The sequence below is a fragment of the Tenrec ecaudatus genome, chromosome 11 (assembly GCF_050624435.1).
Source record: "Tenrec ecaudatus isolate mTenEca1 chromosome 11, mTenEca1.hap1, whole genome shotgun sequence".
Taxonomy (NCBI): domain Eukaryota; kingdom Metazoa; phylum Chordata; class Mammalia; order Afrosoricida; family Tenrecidae; genus Tenrec; species Tenrec ecaudatus.
Window position 1 is genome coordinate 74,566,504 of NC_134540.1, and position 19,707 is coordinate 74,586,210.

Sequence of the window (19,707 nt, forward strand, 5' to 3'; positions counted from 1 at the left end):
TTGGCACAACAGATTTACCTGATGCAATGCCTCTTTTGAACCCTTGACTGCTGCTGGAGCATTCACTGTGGATCCAAGCAAGGCAACAATCCTTGACCTCAATCTTTTCTCCATTGATCATGATGTTACCTGCTGGTCCAGGCTTTTGGTCTTTACATTGAGTTGTCATCCACACCAAGGACAGACTACAATCCTTGAGCTTCATCAGAAAGTGCTTCGAGGCCTCCTCACTTTCACAGCCTTGTCTCATCTGCCAATCCTGATGCCACACTCTTCTCCATATAACCTAGCTTCTCTGATGATGTGCTCTGCATACAGATTGAACAAGTATGGGAGAGAATATAACCCCGACCCACACCTTTCCCAATTTTAAACCATGCACTATTCTCTTGATCTGTTTGCACACCTGCCTCTTGATCCATGTACAAGTTGAAGGAGCGCAATGAAGTGCTTTGGAATGCTCATTCTCCTCAAGGTCATCCACTTTATGACGGTCCACACAGTCGAGTGCCTTTGCACAGTCAATGAAATGCCAGTAAACAGCTTCATGTTTAAGTCAAGAGCCATCTGACATCGGCAATGGTATCCCTTGTTCCATGTCCTCTTCTGAATCCGACCTGACCTGCTGGCTATTCTCTGTCAACTATGCTGTTGGCAAACTTAGGATGAGCTTAAGTAAAAGTAAGTCTGGAGAAGCTTTCGGTCTGGTATTTGACCCCTGGGCTTGGGACGCACCCACTTCGGTCAGTGTGTGAGCCATTCTCCTGATGGAACTTTTCCGTGTATACACACAGACATGCGTCAGTGCTTTGGCTTTCCTAGAGAACTGGGGCTCAGACACACACACCAACCCCAACGCAAGCCCACAGCCAACGGTCGATTCTGATGCACAGCAGCCCTGGCGGACAGAGAACAGGCTCATAGGGCTGCTGAGACATGTGAAGGCTCCAGTTTGCGGACAATGAAAGGAGAGCTCCCATGCCCAGCTCTACAAGAACTGACACCCTCATCTTTCTCCCCAGAGGGGCTGGTGGCCTCAAACAGCTGACCACATTCTTAGCAGCTCAATGGTTAACCACCACGGTGCGTGCACGTGTTCTCTCTCTCTCTCTCTCTCTCTCTCTCTCTCTCTCACACACACACACACACACACACACACACACACACACACACAGTTAAGTAATTACAAGTTTTCATGAGTGGTTTATATGCGATCTCTAACAACTGAGAGTTGTATCATCTGGCCTCAAAAACTTTTGTCTTTTTCACGGAGGACCAAGAAAACATGGCCGCTCAGGATCCTGGATTACTTCCCGTTGGAAAGCAGGTGCCCCTCTGATGAAGCCAGAGACCACATGGAGAGCCTGGGGCTGAGAATGGCACTGTGTAGCTGGCGCTGGAAGGCAGAAGACCAATAGCTGGTTCCCTACAATGTCTCCTTTCCCAAGGGAGTGACAAGCGCCCCACCTTGCGAGAAAAATGTCAGACTCGAGTCTCGAAGATGTTACAAAGTGATATGAAATGCTCTGGAATGCCCTTCCCCCCTTCTCACCCCCCAAATCAAGAGCATTAGTTTGACCTTTGCCTTCCTTGTGACCAGTTTACAATTTATGCACACAGAAGGGCGAGTCTTGCACTCATTTTGAATACATGGCAGTGCTACCATTAAGGAACCACCAGTGGCCACTCTGGGGGAGGAAGCTGGGCTCTCTGCTCCTGTAAAGAGTTGCACTCGCGGACACCAGAGGCAGTTCTACCCTGTCCTGCAGGGTCACCGTGAGCCACTGATTCAGTAACAGTGAGTTTTGTTCTGTTTTAATTAGGAAGACATGCATTTCTCCAGAAGTTTGGAGAAGCCAGCGAGCAGTTTGAGGATTAGTAAAAACTTGTTACCATCTAGTCCATTCCAACTCACCGTGACCCTAGAGGACAGAGTAGGACCTGCCAGAGAGACAGTCATCTTTACAGGATGGTTGGTGGGTTCTCACGGCTGACCACTTAACCACACTGTGAAACCACAGCTAAGTTCGGAAGGGGAGGTGGGGCAGCTGTCTGTGCAGTTACTGAGCACCATAAGGGTTGTGAAGGATCTTAATGGCAGGTCACCCGGCCCAGATAGAGGAAACTAAACCCAGAAGACTTAAAGACCCGCTCTGCTCATCTCCATGCACAGAATTCCGCCCCCCCCACCCCCCGTGCTAAGTCATCTCCTAAGCAGAAGTGTAATACCTATGGCTTAAATATCTTTTATACAATGCTACCCAAAAGAAGGCAGATGCGAATGTTACAAGGAGTTAATATTAAAAATAAAAGACTAGCAAATAGGGAAATGGCAATGTGTGATTCTGTGGCCACATCTACAAAACATTCAACCGGGACAAAGACTGCTGTTAGGTTGTTTCCGGAGGTCACCTTTGTCACTGCCTGCCTTTGTGTCAGGTCTGCAGCCACCCAGCTGTGCACTGCAGAGCCAGCATCCCCCTCGACACAGAAACACGCCGGTTTGTCTTCAGACAATTCAGCTGAACTTTCCCTCCTTAAAGTGACAAGCAATGCAAGCAGCTACCTCACCCGTCCGTGACGTATCAATTTGGGGTAACAAGAATTTTGACACATTATTAATAAAGCATGTGAGGATATGGCCTAAGGGCTGCATCCGACCTTCTCTGGCCAAAGGGGGATGAGAATCCAAATCCACAGCAGGCCACAGATGAACCCCACAAGGCAGATGTCAGACATGCCTCCAACTGCCAACTTCCTTTACCCTATTCTGACACCAGCCATCCTTCCCATGACATTCTACTTTTCTGCTGAGTTCAAAAATCCATGTCATGATCATGCAGAACTCTCAGAAAAGAGTCACAATTGTGGGGCTTTGGGGGGAGTCACCAATTACAAGTAAGGATCAGAAATGTGAAGGATACAGTTTGTTTGTCCACAATGCTTCTTCTCAGACATACTGGCAGGCACATCTCCCTGTGGTCCTCGGCCCTTTGGCCTCTACCCTCCCCAAACTGCATTAGCGCCGACAAACCTCCATCACTCTGCTTGCAGCCTCCTTCTGGAAGACCCAGCGTTACTTGTTCTGTGGGCCAGAAAGCCTGCTGCTCTCTGCCTCTTCATGCACATGTCTCAGATACACTTCACTCTGGGACGATCTGGGTTTTTTGCTTGAGGTGGCTCATTTTTGTGCCCAGTGGAATGGCAAACCTGACCAGTTCCCTCACGTTATTTGCACGCTCCTACCCAGTTATTTGGTGGGAGTCACAAAGAAGATAAATAGGAAAGCCATAACAAGCAACTTTACCTCACCACCGCGTGGCTGTAATGACCAGTTGGCACCCAAAATTAGCGCCATTCATCTTGAAAGTTACTTCTGTAAAGTCGTTTACGAAAACGCAAACTTTCTTAATGCTCATTAATAAGCCACCAGCGGCAGTTCAGGACCTTCCAGGTGAGAGAGCCGGCCCCTGCAGGCAGCCACCGAGACTCCACTCGGCATCATGGTGCCCAGGCCCTCCCGTGGCAGGCAGCGTTTCAAGCTCTCATGCCTGTTTTGGGAGGAGGCAGAGCATTCCATTGTGTGTGTGTGTGTGCCTGCCACAGTGTCTTTATTCATTCTCCTACTGTTGGGCATTTGGGCTGCTGCTTCCAGTTTCTTGCTATTGTGAACTATACACTTGGGAGAGCATGGGATAAAAAAAGACCTGCTTGTAAAACCCTATAAGCAGTTGGACTCTGTCCTATAGGGTGCCCATGAGGGGGCGTCAACTCAGTGGCCACAGGTTTGATTGTGGTGGTTTTATAAAAACCATGTTATCTCTGTCGAGGTTACCAGTATAGGACAGGCTGGATTATGCCATAAGGAAAACTTACACTTATTGCCACGCTGGCTGACAAGGAGACAGAGGTGAGGCACAGGCCATGGGTCCCCCGCAAGGGTGGGGCGCATCCAGCACGCACGCTCTTACCGCTTGGTGATCTGGCTGGGCTCCTGCAGATCGGGGTCGAGGTCGAAGAGCTCATTGTCCAGCAGCCTCCGGAGCGTCACATCCGCCAGCTGCTCCATGATCTTGAACACCTCGTCGAGGCTGAGGAACATGGAGAAGTCGCGCTCCTTGTGCCGCGTGGTGATCCGGATGGTGTCCGTCAGAAAGACATTGGACGTCCTCTCTAACTTGTAGATATCCGCCCACGGGATGACTAGTTTGACTGGAAGAGAGGTAAGACGCGCACGTAAGCCCAGCTCCAGGCTCTCTGCAGATAACTGCCCAGGGCTTCTCTCACAGGCAAACGCAAACCAGGGTGCGTGTCAACCAGAGCAGGGCGGGGAAGCCCAAAATCGCTTGGGAGCCCTCTGCTGGGAACACAACCCCCTTGCGGATGATTTTCCTACAGATCTAAGTAAAACGCTCCTGAGTGACAGGCCGCTGCCCATTTACAAGGAACGCCAACGTCACAACGGGTAGACTGTCTCGGGAATACTGAAGCTTAAAGAATCAGAGAAAAGTTTGTCAACTCTCATACATTCTGGTTTCAAAGGCAGTACTCATGATGTGAGAAGAAATGGGGTGAAAGAAAAAAAGTGAGGGCAAAAGAGATGCTACATGATCTTGCTTGGAGAAATGGGCTTACTGTTTTACCCTGCGTCAAGCAGCAGTTCACAGCCGAAGAGGACAGAGTGCAAGTTGTCTTTGTGAACGCTTTAAAAAGTCCTACAGTGCCGACAGCAGCCCATTTGAAGAACAAGTGTGCCATTCTCAGGATGGTTCTCAGAAAGAAGTAGGTAGTGTTTGCTAAGGCAGACTACATGGGCCGGGGGCGGGGGGTGGGGTGGGTGGGGGCGGTGCAGGGGGAGAAGTACATAAAGCTTCATTAGACTGACTGGTTTTCCCAAAGAAACACACTGACGATTTAACAGTGATTATCAGAATGTTAAGAATCATTCATTTCCCCCCAACTGCTATCATCTTAATAAAACCAGGCTTAATGATGATTGAGAATTGTTGGGGGGAGGGGAGCGAGGGATGATTTTCCTGATCAAATCAAATATGATATAATTATTTTCAAGAGCTATCGTTTCTTTCCACCTATTTCACAATCATGTTTTCAGTGCATTGATCGTGCTGAACGGCCGGATTTCTGCATTGGGTTTGAAAGTGTCTTCAGCTCCTTCTAGTTGTGGGCACAAAAAGGTCTTCCGTGCACACATAAGTATCTGCTCCAACTCACGCACCCTTTTTCAGAGAACACATACTCAGCAACCCCTCGGCAACTTAAACATTTGTACTCTGCAGCGCATCATCCAGGATAAAGTGCAGCCATCTGCTGTGGTGCCGCCTTGAATTTAGGCAACACTGGCTACTCCATCAACATTCATTCATTAAGCATCTACTTTTAAAGAAATCTGCATGCAGGGAGCCCATTTAAATAGGAAAAAACAGAAGCAGAAATTGTGGTGGCACCAAGAGAGAAGAGCTGGAAGAACAAGTCCTTCAGACCCAGGGTCCTTGCACCAGGGACCTCCCAGACCCGGGGGAGGTCGAGGCCACGGCACACAGAGCTAGCTCTCCAAGGGGCCAGGCCCACGGTGTTGAGTGTGGCACGGACCTTCCCCTGGAGCCAGCACAGACAGAAAGCCCTCCCCTCAAGCCGGCACTGTGAGCTCAGGCCTCCTACACTGGCAGGTGACAAATTTGTGTTTGTGAAAACCTCCCACTTGCGGTATTTCCATCGCAACAGCACAAGATAACTAACACACCCCTTTGACGTGAGGCAGGTGGTGGTATTACTACTACCACCCTCTCGGGAGTCCCGCAGTGTTGTGGGTTATGCATTGGGTTCCGAACCACAAGGTCAACAGTTCAAAACCACTGGCTACTACTTGGGAGGAAGATGAAGGTTCCCATTCCCATGACGACTGACAGTCTGATACCCACGAGGCAGCTCTATTTTGTTTTGTAGGATCGCTATGAGTTGGAATTGACTCAATGGCAGTGAATTTCACACCTCAGTATCTGCACTACTGGACACATGGGTTTAAGGGAATCACCCAAGTCCCAGATGCACCAGAGCAAATCCACTGCCACTGAAGCCGATGCCGACTCAGAGTGAGCAACCTGGTGGGACGGGATAGAACTGCCCTGTGGGCTTTCAAGACTAACTCTTTACAGGCATAGAAAGCCTCATCTTCCTGCTATGGAGCAGCTGGTGGTTTTGAACTGCCCTTGCAATTAGCAGCCCAACTCTGCCTCAGTGGCAAGATCTTTAATTACATTCACAGCGATGTAGAGAGAGCCACACAGAAACAGGGTGGAAAACAAAACAAAAAACCCCAAATTCTCACAAACCAAACCCCCCCCCCATAGTATCAGTGGAGTCCCTAGGTGGTAAAAATGGTGAAGTACTCACTGTACGTTGATGGTACAAATCCCCCCAGACCCCACTGGAAAGACAGGTCTGCTGATCTACTTCCTAAAAGCCATAGCCTTGGAAACTCTGGAGTGGCTGGCTCTATTCTGCATACAAGCATCACCTTGAGTCCAGTATCAAGCAGGGTGGCTTTCTAGATTTAGTGTGCGTGTGTGTGTGTGTGCATGTGTGAACTGTCTACACAAGTCATTCAGAAATTAACCAAGTGCCCTGTTTTCACCCCAGCTCTTCAAGCCTGTCCCTGTTTCACTTTCCCCACTGATGCCCTTTCTGGGCACGAAGCACTGCGAGGGACAAGAGCAGGCCCGGGACCTCGCCGAGCCTCCACTCACGTTCCTTGCCCAGGAAGAAGGAGTAGAAGCAGAGGTGGTTGATGCTGAGATAGAGCCAGCCTTGGCGGGGCACTCTGCCCTTCCAACAGCAGCAGGAGTAGTAGGTGACCAGCTTCTCTGCCTCCGGGAAGTTAAACCTGGCCTCGAACTTCACCAAGGCGTCTCGGAACTTCTCGGGCTCCTCTTCCTGCTCTGCAAGCTTGCTGCTGGTCTCCTCCGCAATCAGTGCCTGGCGACAGAGAGCACAGCCTGTTAGGGGTACGGCGGTGCTGCCTCCAACCAGCAGCTGAAACCCCACTGGCTATGCCAGGGGAGAAAGATTCGGCAATCTGCTTCCCTAGTTATTCTGCCGCCACCCACTGCCAAAAAGACCCCCCTCATTGCCACAGAGTCAATTTAGACTCATAGACCCCTACAGAGGTCAGGGCAGAAGTGCCCTTGTGGAGGTGAGACTAACTGTTCCTGGGAGTGGAAAGACTCGTCTTTTCCTGTGGAGCACTGGTGTATTCGAACTGCTGGCCTTGAGGTTGGCACCCCAACACATGACATCACCAGTATGCCGCCAGGCTCCCTACAGATTACACTCTAGAAAATCCTATGAGGCCGTTCTATGCTGTCCATGAGGGACGTGATGAGTCAGGATCATTCCACGGCGATGCGTTTGCACACCTTTGGAGGCAATCCCATTGGAGACAAAGTTTTCTTTGTTATGCTATTGATTCACAGCAATGTAGGGTGTGATGTAAGCCTGATCGCACTAAGAAGATGGGAAAAAATGATTGGGCATAAAACAAGCCTGAACAGGGCACAGCGGATGCCAAGACCATCAAGAAACCAAGGAACAGAAACTGAAAGGGACAAGGACCTTCCCCAACAAAGACGGAGAGAGCAGTCCCATATGGCTGGACTCTCGAGTTCGAATTCTGGCTTGCTGCACTAGGAGACCAAAAGAAAAAAAATTCTGTTGTACTTAGTGGTCCGACATGGTATCAGCAGAGACCAGTCCCTGGAGAAGAACACCCTACTTTGTAGAGGGGAGGAAGCAGCGAGAAGGCAGGAAGGAAAAGGCAGGCCCTCGAGGAGACCGACTGACACCGGGACTGGGACGATGGCCCAGGACCAACCACGTGGGTGGAGCCTCAAGCTACTGGGCACAGGGTCACTATGGGTGGGGACTGGCTCGACAGCCCCTCACAACAACAAAGCCCCTTACTCGAGCTATTTCCGCGACTACAGCAGCACCGGGAGACCAATGCAGCCCCCTTTGTTGGCTGAGAAGAGCAGATGGGAGTGGGTGGCCGGGAGGGTCCGGAAGGTGAAAAGACAGACAAGCACGGGTGCCCTGAAGCGTCTTCGCTGCTTTAACAACTGACCCATCACGGGTGGAGAGGTTCACTCATCGGCTTATCTACCCAGAACCACGGCGGCAGTACTTATGTGGAGAAAAATGCCAGGGGCGGAAGATCCACCATAGAAAGTCTCTCATGGGCCCAGTGAAAGCAGGGGCTGTGGGCAGCGTCTATGCCTGTGTGGGAAGCTTAAGCGCTACAGCATTTGGTTGATGGAAGGCCACAGGGTCTACCTCAGAAGCCGATTCCACCTAAGTCCAGACCCTGATTGAGATGGGTATGTTACTCCCCAAGTGCTTGCTGCTCGCGGTAGCGGCAAGCCTGCTCTGCGGAGACAACCCCTGGCAAGCCCAGAGAAAGGTAGTTTGCCCTCGGGGACCTTGTCCCTGCTTATCCTAAATGAGGGATCAAAATTAGCACTCAGGCCCACGTGATGGGATTGAAGTTACAGGCTGAGGTCCTGGGATTGGCCTGAGACTAGAACTCAGGGTTACGTTATCATAAATCATATCCCAACCACTACAGAGCCCCGTAATAAAAACCACCCCAGAACAATCCCGGCCTTTAACAGGCAACTATGTAGGGGGCTCAACCCCTGGAGCCTTTTCCTGCTTCTGTAGACCCGCCCACAGCAGTGACAATAGACCTGCCACCAATCAGGATCTTCAAGGAGCAACCCCCTAGTGGTGCAATGATGACACACAGGGGTTACTCATTGGGCTGAAACTGGAGGGTCAGCCCTTTGAAACCAACAGGACTTTCTACTCCCCTAGAGCATGTCAGTCTTGGAAGCCCACAGGGGCAGTTCTACCCTGAACTCAGAGGGTCTGCTGGAGGGCACTCAACGAGGGAGTGAGTTGGGCTCTTGATACATTGTCCTTTGTTTCCCCATCACACACACCGACATGGACTGTGATCCCAGAGCCCAGCAGCCTCTGGGTACAGCAGGGTGCGAGCTGATAGCTCCCCCAATTCAGAGGATTTCCTGGGATTTTGTCTTTGTCCTGTTTAAGGCTTAATGAATGGGTCTCTACAGAGCCCTTTTGCCTAGTTGAAGCCCTGTCCTCAGGCCATTTTTTAGCACTTCCCCGCTCTTCCCCTTCAGCGATAAACTGTATTTGTGACTAGCTTGGGCATGTGAACCCACTGCATCTCCCCTGGAGAGCTGTTACCCCAGTCTGAGCTGTAAATCATTCTTTAAATAACAAAACACTAATTAGGTTCAACATTTTGGTATAAAGCCAACAACTGCATGACACACCACCACCCAGTGCATGCCAATTCTACCGTGAATGTTGTTGTCAGGTGCCATCGAGTCAATCCTGCCCCATAGCAACCCTGTGCACAACAGAGCAAAGCCCTGCCCGGTCCTGCGCCGTCCTCACGATTGTTCCTGTATGCGAGCCCATCGATGCAGCCCTTGTGCCTATCCACCGCATCAAGGGCCTTCCTCTATTTCACCACCCCTCTACTTTACGAAACATCATGTCCTTCTCCAGGGACTGGCCTCTCCTGACAACATGTCCAAAGTACGTAAGATGAAGTATGGGCTACTTCCTTCTAACATAGAAAAAGATTACAATTGGCCAAGGTTCATAAATTCCTCCAAACATTCCAGGGGTAGAAAACCATATGAAGGAAAAGAAAATCTGAATCTATAGTGGTTTTGCCAATTTAAAAACAAAACCAAAATACTGCCAGTGAGTCGATTCTGACTATAGCGACCCTGCGGGACAGAGTAGAACTGTTCTCGTGAATTTCTGAGACTAAAGCTTTACGGGATTAGAAAGCCTCATCTATCTCCCAAGGAGTGGTAGGTGGTGTCATCCCAAGGCATAGCCCATCAGAGCAGAAGGCTACTTACTCTCTTTGCCAATAGGAGACACTAAGAGCTCTTTCTGAAGGTGGGAAAGGGAGGTACAGCAGGGCCTAGAATTGAGCTTGTGGACTGTTCCCACGGGGTTGACAAGATCAGGATTCTGGTTCCATGCCTCTCTGTGCTCGTGAACACTAGTCGAATAGTGAGTTAAGGGTTGGGTGGCTCACTCGAGATCAGCAGTTCAGATCCGCTGGTGACACCGAGGGAGAAAATGAGCTGTCTTCTCCTGTAAGGGTCCTGTACAGCTCGGGAGCCTACAGACCAGACGACCCTGCCCTGTGGGGTTGCCCGGAGTTGTAGTGACTCAAGGGCAGTGAGTAGGTTCTGTGCTCACAGCACACTTCTCCCTGAGAACTTCCACTTGCGATCTCCCTATGGAGACACTGAGGTGGCGCAAATGGTTAAGCACCCAACTACTGGCCCAAAGGCCAGCAGTTCAAACCCACCACAAGCATCTTGGAAGGGAGCTGCTTTCAAAAGCTCACAACTTGCAGAACCATACCATGGGGAGTGGTTTCACTCCACACCCGTGCGTCACCGTAACAATGGCAAATTAACCAGTCCCTCGTGATGCATAAAAACTCTTAAGGCCTTACTTATGTTACACCCAAATTAGAAAGATGTATCTGTAACTATCTTCTCCGTAATGGTAACATCTTCTTCCGATTTCTGTCCATACGTTTCATGCAGGATTGGGTTCCTTGGGCAGATCCTGAGGATCTTTCCTTAGGAGAGGCCTGCACCATCCAACTGTTTTATAAATTAAACCTGGACACTCCCCCATCGCAATAAGAATGCCATTTCAAAGTATTGTGGAATGAATCTCAGGACTGGTGAAATCACAAATTGACTATCATCTCCTCGGTTGTGCTTTCATTTTTGAAATGTACACAGTGAAGTATTGCACAACACTAAGCATTGTAATTCGGAAAAGCAACGATCTTGAAAGGCATGTCTGGCATAATAGGTTTTTATAAAATGACGGGTAAGGTGTTAGTCATTTTTCAGAATGGACACAGCGCAGCACGTACCAGGTCACTGATTCCCATGTGTTCAGTTTGGTGGCGCTGATTACACCCTTGACGCTGGGTAACTATTTCCAGTCTCTGCTGAGTTGTTCCTCCCCCATTAACCGAAACTCACTAACCCCCACGTTTGCTGTCTAATGGCTTGAGTTGCTGTTGCCAATATTGGAAGCCACAACAATAGATCTTCAGAGAGCCCAGGGCTCCAGGCAGACGTTCTTGACTAGACAAGATCATTTGCTTTGAAAAGATTTCAGGGATAGCTCTAGTTTAAGGTTTAAACCTGACTTTGGGGCAATAGATTCAGGGCTCATCCAGCCTCTACGACTCCAGAAAGTCTGGAGTCCATTCTGCTCTTCAAACCACTCATAGGAATATAGAATGAGAAGATTATGGATTTTTAAATAGAATCTTCGACCCAAACTGTGCAGCAATGGTAGCCAGGCGCTATCCCACAATGAGTTAGCTCTTCTTGGCTCTAAAGAGCCCTGTGGCACAGTGGGTGGCTTCTTGGGCTGCTAACTGAAAGGTGAACAGCTTGAATCCATCAGCCGCTCTGAGGGAGAAAGATGAGGCTTTGCTCCGGTACAGATTTTCAGCTTCAGAAACTTTCTATACAGAATATAGGTTTGCTATGTGGTACTATCGACTTGAGAGCAGTGGGTTGGGTTTTCTTCCCATATTTTAGCTCTGGAAAGTGAAAGTGAGGGAAAAACAGGCCAAGGTTGTAGAATAGGCTCTGGTGGCTTCTGATGCAGCCACAAATGGCCACCATGCAGATTCCCATTGGAAGTAGAGAATTTTTTAAAATTTAATTTTGTAAATTTTTTTTAAACATAAAAAAGGTCAGGGTGCCTGGGTGACATAGACATGGGGCTCATGGCTCACTGCTGAAAGGACAGAGGTTTAAATCCACCCAGAAGTGCCTCAGAAGAAAGGCCGGGTGATTTGCTTCCCAAAGGCCACACATGGAGAGTTCTGCTCCGACACCCCTGGGGATCGCCGTGAGTTTTGGGATCCACGGAATGGTCACTCGCTGTTGATGAAGAGGCTCGAGGCTTGGCACCTTTAGGAGGGAAAGCCCCACATCCTGGGCTAGGCTATGAAACAGGGGGAGCAGTGGAGCCGAGGGAAAGTGCCCAGCTGCCAACCAAAAAGGTTGGTGGCTTGAGCCTAGCAACGGCTCTGCAGGAGAGATAAGCGGCAGTCTGCTGCCATGAAGACTGACAGCTGGGGAAACCCCGCTCTGTCCCACAGGCTCCTGGTTTATGGGCAACGTAACCCCATTTTGGAATCAGGTTTTCTTCGTTGTATTAGAAGCCCATATCAGAATAGGGTGTGTTTTACACCGTGACTTCTGAGCCATAGAAAGCTGGTTATGCAGCACAAACAGGACTGGGGGATGGGGCACTGAGGTCTCTGAGAATGCTGAAGAAACCACAAGGACCTTCCACCACCCAGGGCTGCAACAGGTCCCTTTCCTAGAGCTCGCACCCCGAGTTCCACTCGTAACCTCCGACCAGCCCCCCACGTGCGGTGCTTCTGTGAAAGCAGCACTCAGGGGCTAAGACAACACCTAACCTGCAAAGGCAAAAAGCAGTGTTTCTCTTCTGCTCCTTTAAAGTCAAGGACATGCCGCTGTGATGCCCTTTAGTAGAAGCAGAAGTAGCTAAAACAAGTAATAAAAACCCATGACTGAGAGCCTCCCTCTATATGGTTTCGGAGACAGTGCATCTGTATGGGTAACCTCGTCTTTCTCCTCTGGAGTAGTTGGTGAGTTTAAACTGCCAACCTTGCAGTTAGCAGTGTGAAACATAAATCTTTATATGATTTTTTCCCCCGAGAGCAAAAAAAAAAAAAAAAAAGAAAAGGGTGTGTTATGGTGGTGGTGGGCTATGGGCACTTGATTTCTATCTAAAAAACAACCACCAAGAAATAAAAACCCTCATCGCAGCCAGTAAGTCAAATCCAACTCATAGTGACCCTACAGGACAGAGTAAACCACCCCTGAGTTTCTGAGACGGAAACTCTTCCCGGGCATATAAAAATCATCTTTCTTCTTTAGATCAGCTGGTGGTTTTGAACTGCTGACCTGGACATTAGCAGCCGAAACATTACCCAGGGTGCCATAAAGGATAGCACACCAACAACTGCAATGATCGATGTAGTAACCACCCCTCCCACCTCCTCCACAGAAACGTGGGTGAAAGGAGACAGTGGGTGGTGTCCAATATCGGGGGCTCAATTAGAAAGTAAATGTTTAGCACACGATGATGACAACATCTGCACAAATGTGCTTGACACAACTGACGGATGGATTGTGATCCAAGCTGTAAGAGCCCCGATAAAATGATCTATTAAAAAGGGAGAGTAAATCTCCCCCCTCCTTTCTTCGCTTCAAGTGTGTTTTTGTTGGGCGGACTGACTACTGAAGTCTGCCTGAAATCAAGATGGGTTTCGCCAAGCTGAAGGAGCTCGGCTGCCGAGCGGCGGGCTGGCAGTCTGAACCCAGCCAGTGGCACCACAGGAGAAAAGCCTGGCCATCTGCTTCCGCCAAGGGTACAGCCGAGAACAGCTTCAGGGGACAGTGCTACCGTCTGGAGAGTAGTGTGACAGCGCCCGCCAGCAAAAGTGCTGAGCTTGACAGGTGACAGGCCATGTTTCCATGGCTTTCTTTCTGTCGTCCAGTTACAGCAGAGTGCATCCTTCCAGAACTCACAGCCGTCGAGTCAGTGCTGACGCCGAGCGTCCCTCTAGGAGCCCGAGTATAACTGTCCCTGTGTGTTTCTAAGACTAATTCTTTACAGGAGTAGAAAGCCCCATCTGTCTCCTGAGAAGTAGCTGGTGAACTCGAACTGCTGACCTTGCCGGGAGCAGCCCGATGCGTAACACGCAACTGACACATCGTTTGGGATCCCAGGAGGCGGCGATGAGGAAGAGGGCGACACGGGCAGGAGTGTGAGCGGTGCAGGGGCCTACCTTGACTTTCCCTTTCACGAAGCTCGCGATGTCCTCCTTGTTGTCAAAGACGGACAGCGTGTGCAGGAGGTTCTGCTCCAGCCAGTCCCAGTGCTGGCTTATTTCTTCTAAGGTCGCACCTAGAGCGGAGCAGAAAGAAGGCAGGTGGAAAACCAAACAAAGAGGGTTCCGGGAGCCTGGACTTGTTTTCCAAGTGTCGTGTATCCCTGCGTTTAAATTACGAAAGTGTCCTGGTGCCTCACATCCTGGGGCACAAGTCTTCTGAAAAAGCAGCCACCCTCATACAGTCTCGGTCCCCTCCACTGCCCTGGGGATGTGCAACACCGGTCCCTTTCCTGCACAAATGGCCCAGATGCCAGGCCACTTACACCTGCACCTTCTCTGTGAGCCGCCCATCGGCACTATTGTCACCGCCCTGGGCCACCAAGTCCATTCTAATTCCTACTGATCTGATGGTACCGGATGGAACGGTTTTATTTTTATTTTGCATTGTGAATTAGGTGAAAGTTTACAGAGCAGATCATCAGTTTCCCACTCAACAGCACATACACCCTTTTTCTTTCAATGCATCCACCACAATCCCCTCCACATACCCGTCACTTCTCCCACTTACTTACTGCCGTTTCCTGTTGTCCGTCCTCTTTCCTAACCCTCTGAACTTTGTCTTTGGGTAAACGGCTCCCCTTTGGTCTTAATTATTCTAACCCAGGGGGAGTTCAATTCCAGACCTGATGGGGGACTGAGGGTTAAAGTCTTGGGAGCTCTGCCGGTCTTTATTTGGCCATGAAGCCTTGTCTGGTTGAGGATTTTGAGTCCTGGTCTACCTTCTACTCCCACTCTCTCCTGGCCCTTCTCATGTGATCACTGGTCGTAAAGGCTGGGCATCATTCCATTCTTCTGGTCTCAGGGCTTTGCAGACAGATGTTTGCTCCGCCCAGTCATCCACTGAACTAACCGGCTGTGATCTTTATGGAAGCAGATCTCCAGGTCTTCACTTGTGTAGAGTCCGCTATGGGTTCATATTATCAACCTTTTAGCAGGCAGCCAAGGGCATGACCGCTGTGCCACCAGGGCTGTAGCATACCCAATACAGGGCACTCCTGCCATCAGTGACAGGAACGTCTTTAATAATGGATAGATCTGCATCCACAATATGAAGCAACAATGAGTAGCACACGCATTCTGATCAGTCTCTCAGTTTCCCTGCCAGCACCAGAGTTGCTGAAGAGGAACTCGGGCCCACGCTCACACAGGAAAAGAGCCTCTTAAGAGAGCTCTGCAGGCAGCCCATCGTTCTTCGCCATCACAAATCATCAGCTGACGTTGCATTGATGCTGGCTCACGAGAGAACAAGCAATCACCTAGGAAATGTACATGCTCATATTCCGTGCCACTTACATCATCCCCTAAAAATATACAGAGAGGCCTGACAGTACATATCCATAGCAAATGCACAAGAAGACAAAAGCACTTACAGCACCTCGGTTTGTTTCAAAGGCAAAAATAAGATCAACTCAGCCTGTTATGGAAGCAGAAGCCCTACTGGTGAGTGGGTTTCACGTCGGGCTGCTAACCACGAGGTCAATAGTTCAAACCTACCCATTGTTCTGAGGGAGAAAGATGAGGCTTTCTACTCTCTTAGAGAGTGACAGTCTCAGATACTCACAAGCCTACCCTGTGTATTGGCTCACTACGAGATGGAATCTACTGAGTGGCGGTGAGTAGAGTTTGGGGTTATTGAAGCATTAAGCAAGCATCATTACCGAGGCGGTTAATTTTCGGTGATTCATTTTATCTTAAGGAGGCCCTCCTAGTGATCTCTGTTAGGCAGCAGGCACCTGGTCCAGCTCCTAATGCAGTTATGTACCACATACCGGATGCTCAGGAAACTTCCTGAACTCAAAGCAAGCATGGTCGTGACCAGGAAAAGGCCGATGTGTACCAGACATGGGAGTCCCTGGGTGGTGCCAGCGACTGACACACTTGGCTGGTAGTGGGAAGGTTGGTGTCCACCCAGTGCTGCACTGGAAGACTCGCCTGGCTGTCTCCTCCCCAGCCATCGGCTGCTGAAAACCCTATGGGGCGTGCATACGCAGAGCCGTGAGCTGCGCAGCGTGTCTCTGTAGGAGAAAATCGACAGATGCACGGAGAGGGGATCGACGTTTCCAAACAGAAGCAGGAGAAATTCTAGCCTCAAAGAAATGAGGGGGTACTGGACCCAGCACAGTAGTGGGTAAGCCAGTGGGAGAAGCACACAGCCACCCGAGCCGGTGTGGCTTCACACAAAAGGCCGACACAGGCTGTTTGTGAAAGGCAAGCATCCCCTGCTATGGGTCGGTAACCTTCTTCCTCCCCGCAGAGTGTGAATCCGTGTATGGATTCTTAAATGCTCAATGCCAAAACATACCACGAACCCCTGAACCACAGCCATCTAAGCAAGGAGTCCACACGGAAGAAACACACCAGCTGTGTGATCCGAGGACAATAGCATTAAATTATGACAAAGTGAAAACTATTAGAGCTAACTTGTGAACACCCGATTTTCAGGAGGCTGTGGAGGACAGTGGGAGCCCCAACCCTATCTACAGAGCAGCAAGTCAGATTGAGCCGCCGGCGGATTACCATTAGCGGCTTAGTCTGACTAGATACTCTGCAGGTATTTCTTGCTTGTTCCATGACCCGGCCTTTTAAATACTCATGGCAAGTTCTTTCTTACTTATTTGTACTTTTTTAGGTCATTTTATTGGGGGCTCATAAAGCTCATCCCAATCCATACATCCATCCATGTGTCAAGCATATTTGTACATTTGTTGCCATCATCTTCAAAACGTTTTCTTTCTACTTGAGGCCTTGGTATCAGCTCATTTTCCCCCCTCCCTCTCCAACCCTCCCTCCCTCATGAACTCTTGATAAATTATAAATTATTTTTTCATGTCTTATTTGTATTTTTAATTTTGTATTATTTTATCCTGACCACTTTATTCTGTTTGGGGTTTTATGGTTTCTTTTGGGCTTCCCGGTTTGTGAAGCCCAGAAGGAGCAGGTGCACAGAGATGAGAACAGATGCAAGGGTTTCTCAGGGAGGGAAGGGTGTGGGGTGGGAGATGTCGAGGGGGTCGGGGGGGCAAAGAATGTGGGAGTTGGGACGGAGCACTAGACTGATGGTGATTGCACGGCTCATCTTAAAAGCAATTTAACCATGGGGGAAAGTTCTAAAATCGATTGGAGTCATGATTGTACAATTCTTCTTGATATGACTGACCTATTGGATTGGGTGATGTGTGGAATATGTGCCAATAAAACTGTACAGAAAATTAAAAAGAATGAAAGGTAAACACTGTATCTAAAGCATCACCTGGTTTCATAAATGCAGGCTCATGCTGTTAAAAATACAAAGAACCCATGAACCCACGCCAGGCTGTGGGGGCCTGGGCTCAGAAGATGGACGGATCGCATGAGGAGCTGCTCTGAGGGCAGCGTGGGAGGCAGCGAGGAGACTCCCCGTAAGTACACGGCACAGGACAAATGATCGTCTGAAACAACCTTTACGCCCCTCAAGCACTCCACGCTTTAGGTGTGGACATGTTCACACGATGTCCTCTGTCACCGATGTCGGAACTCCAAAGGCCAGCCCATTGCTCTCTGTCCATCTGGGTGAGAAGTACAGGGCAGCCCCATCTCTTAACAAGGGCACCAGTCATCCCTCATGCTCACCTTCCTCGTCTTGCTTTTTAAGGATCAACAGACTCTGTCCTTCTTAGCAACAGAACGATCCTGTAGGACAGAGTGGGGCTGCCTAGGCTGGACTCTTTCCAGGGAAAGCAGGCCAGGCCTTCTCTCCCATGGAGTGCCTGGTGGGTTTGAACTGCCCACCTTCCAGGTGGCAGCTGAGTATTTAGCCATTGTGCCACCAGGGCTCCTGAAATTAAAAATGCCTTGTTGCGGGCAAGGAGCAGGTAGCAGGGAAGGGAAAGTCACAGGTTCAAGGGTTTCAAACTCACTGCCATTGTGCCAATTCCGACTCATGGTGCCCCTATGGGACAGGGTTTAGAATTGACCCTGTGGGTTTCTGAGACTGTAACTGATTATAGGCGTAGAAAGCACCGTCTTTCTCCCATGGTGCAGCTGATGGTTTCCACACCACTGACTGTGCGGATCGAAGTCCAACACCTAACCGCTGCAGCACCAGGGCGCCTGCTCGAGGGTACAGAGGTGTTAGCTTAAGGGAAGGGGAAGGCAACATCTAATAAGAGGTGGGCAAACAATGATGGAAACAGGGCGAGACCCTGGGAGGTTTGATGACTTGCTGAATAAAAAAATTATGAGTTCCTCTGTGAAAATTCATCTAAAATACAATTTAAAAACATTAAAAAAAACACACCAACAACACCTCAAATTCTGGTCATTTAGGAGAAGCTAGGTCTGGTGTGAGCGATCACCCGTATCCTACTCCCCCATCCAGTTCCATCTGAAAGGAGGCCTGATCGGGGGTTGTCCGTGAGGCTGTGAGACAGTCAGCAGTCACAGAAAGATGAGTTCTGCTCCCATGAAGACTTACAGCCTTGGGAACACACAGGGACAGTTCTGTGCTGTGGGGCCATTATGCGTTAGAATGGATTCGATGGCGGGTTTGGGGTTTTGTTTTTTGGTCTCATCAGGGCAAGTCTTCAACAGACCCTTGGTTTCCCACCTTTCCCCATCAGAATTAGGGCTTCACTTATCTCTGCATGGCCCACACGCTAGTGACAGCAAAGTACACCGATTGCAGAGGAGCAGAGCAGGCTGATGGAGCATCTACCTCATGCTCAAGTCCCGTGGCTACATTTAGTGTCCCCAGAGGGCAGCAGTGTGCAGTGTCCTTCAAAGACCCCACTCTCTATGGGACAGGCAGCAATGGTATCTTTGTATCAGAAGGGAGGTGGGCACACAGCGTAATGAATTTCAGGCCAGAGTTACTAGGTTTCTGTTGAAGCTGATACACTTACAGATGGCAGCTCTTCCCTGACACTTGAAGGCTTTATCTGGATCTTCTATTATTTGTTACAGTAACATAAGTGAGGAACAAGCTGTCGAGGGAGTGTCCTCACTGACCTCCAGCCTTTCGCGGAGCCTTTTCATGGACTTCATTTGCCTCCCCTCCCCACAAGACAGGGAAGAGGCAGGGGGCGGGGGTGGGGGACGGGAGGGAAGGGCTCATCTTTGTAGTCCTGTTCAGTTCCAGGCACTACCTTAGAAATTTGTAATGAAAATGAATGCGGAAATGGAGGCTCAGAATCTCGTCCAAGGTCATAGATCAAAAGGAAGGCAAGCAAACTAGGACTGACTCTTTCCCCCACAACCTTGAGGTCCCCGATGTCCTCCCAGGAGAAACTCAACTTTTAAGTATCACTTACAAAACCCTTAGCTCCAGGGCTTGCTATTGTCGGAGACTAAAAATAACTTTGTGTCGACACTTAGCAAGGGAGACCTGCATTCCTGCCCTCTCCCTTTCCTGAGTGGGCCTTTCTGAATGGCATGAAAGTGGTCTTCCGTTATGCTCCTAAGCTTATAGCACCCACACAGATGAGCCAGACAGAACTCCCTGCGTGAGGCCTCCCCAACAGACACCTCTAGATTCCACACACACAACGCTCATCAAGCCCTGTGGGAGCATCCCCAAAGAGGAGACTTTTCTTCGATAAAAACGCCTGGATCTTCGAGGGGAGAGTTTT

General features: G+C 49.7%; 1 protein-coding gene across 1 annotated transcript in view; it reads right to left on the bottom strand.

Annotated features, from left to right (window-relative positions):
* The window catches only part of TBC1D8 (TBC1 domain family member 8), a 133,914-nt gene that overhangs the window by 47,841 nt on the left and 66,366 nt on the right, over positions 1-19,707 (bottom strand). Inside the window, exons 3-5 of the mRNA XM_075563263.1 lie at positions 13,997-14,115; positions 6,765-6,993; positions 3,972-4,212 (exon numbers count right to left, since the gene is read on the bottom strand). Coding sequence (XP_075419378.1) covers positions 3,972-4,212; positions 6,765-6,993; positions 13,997-14,115 — 589 coding nt within the window. The remainder of the gene's footprint in view (positions 1-3,971; positions 4,213-6,764; positions 6,994-13,996; positions 14,116-19,707) is intronic.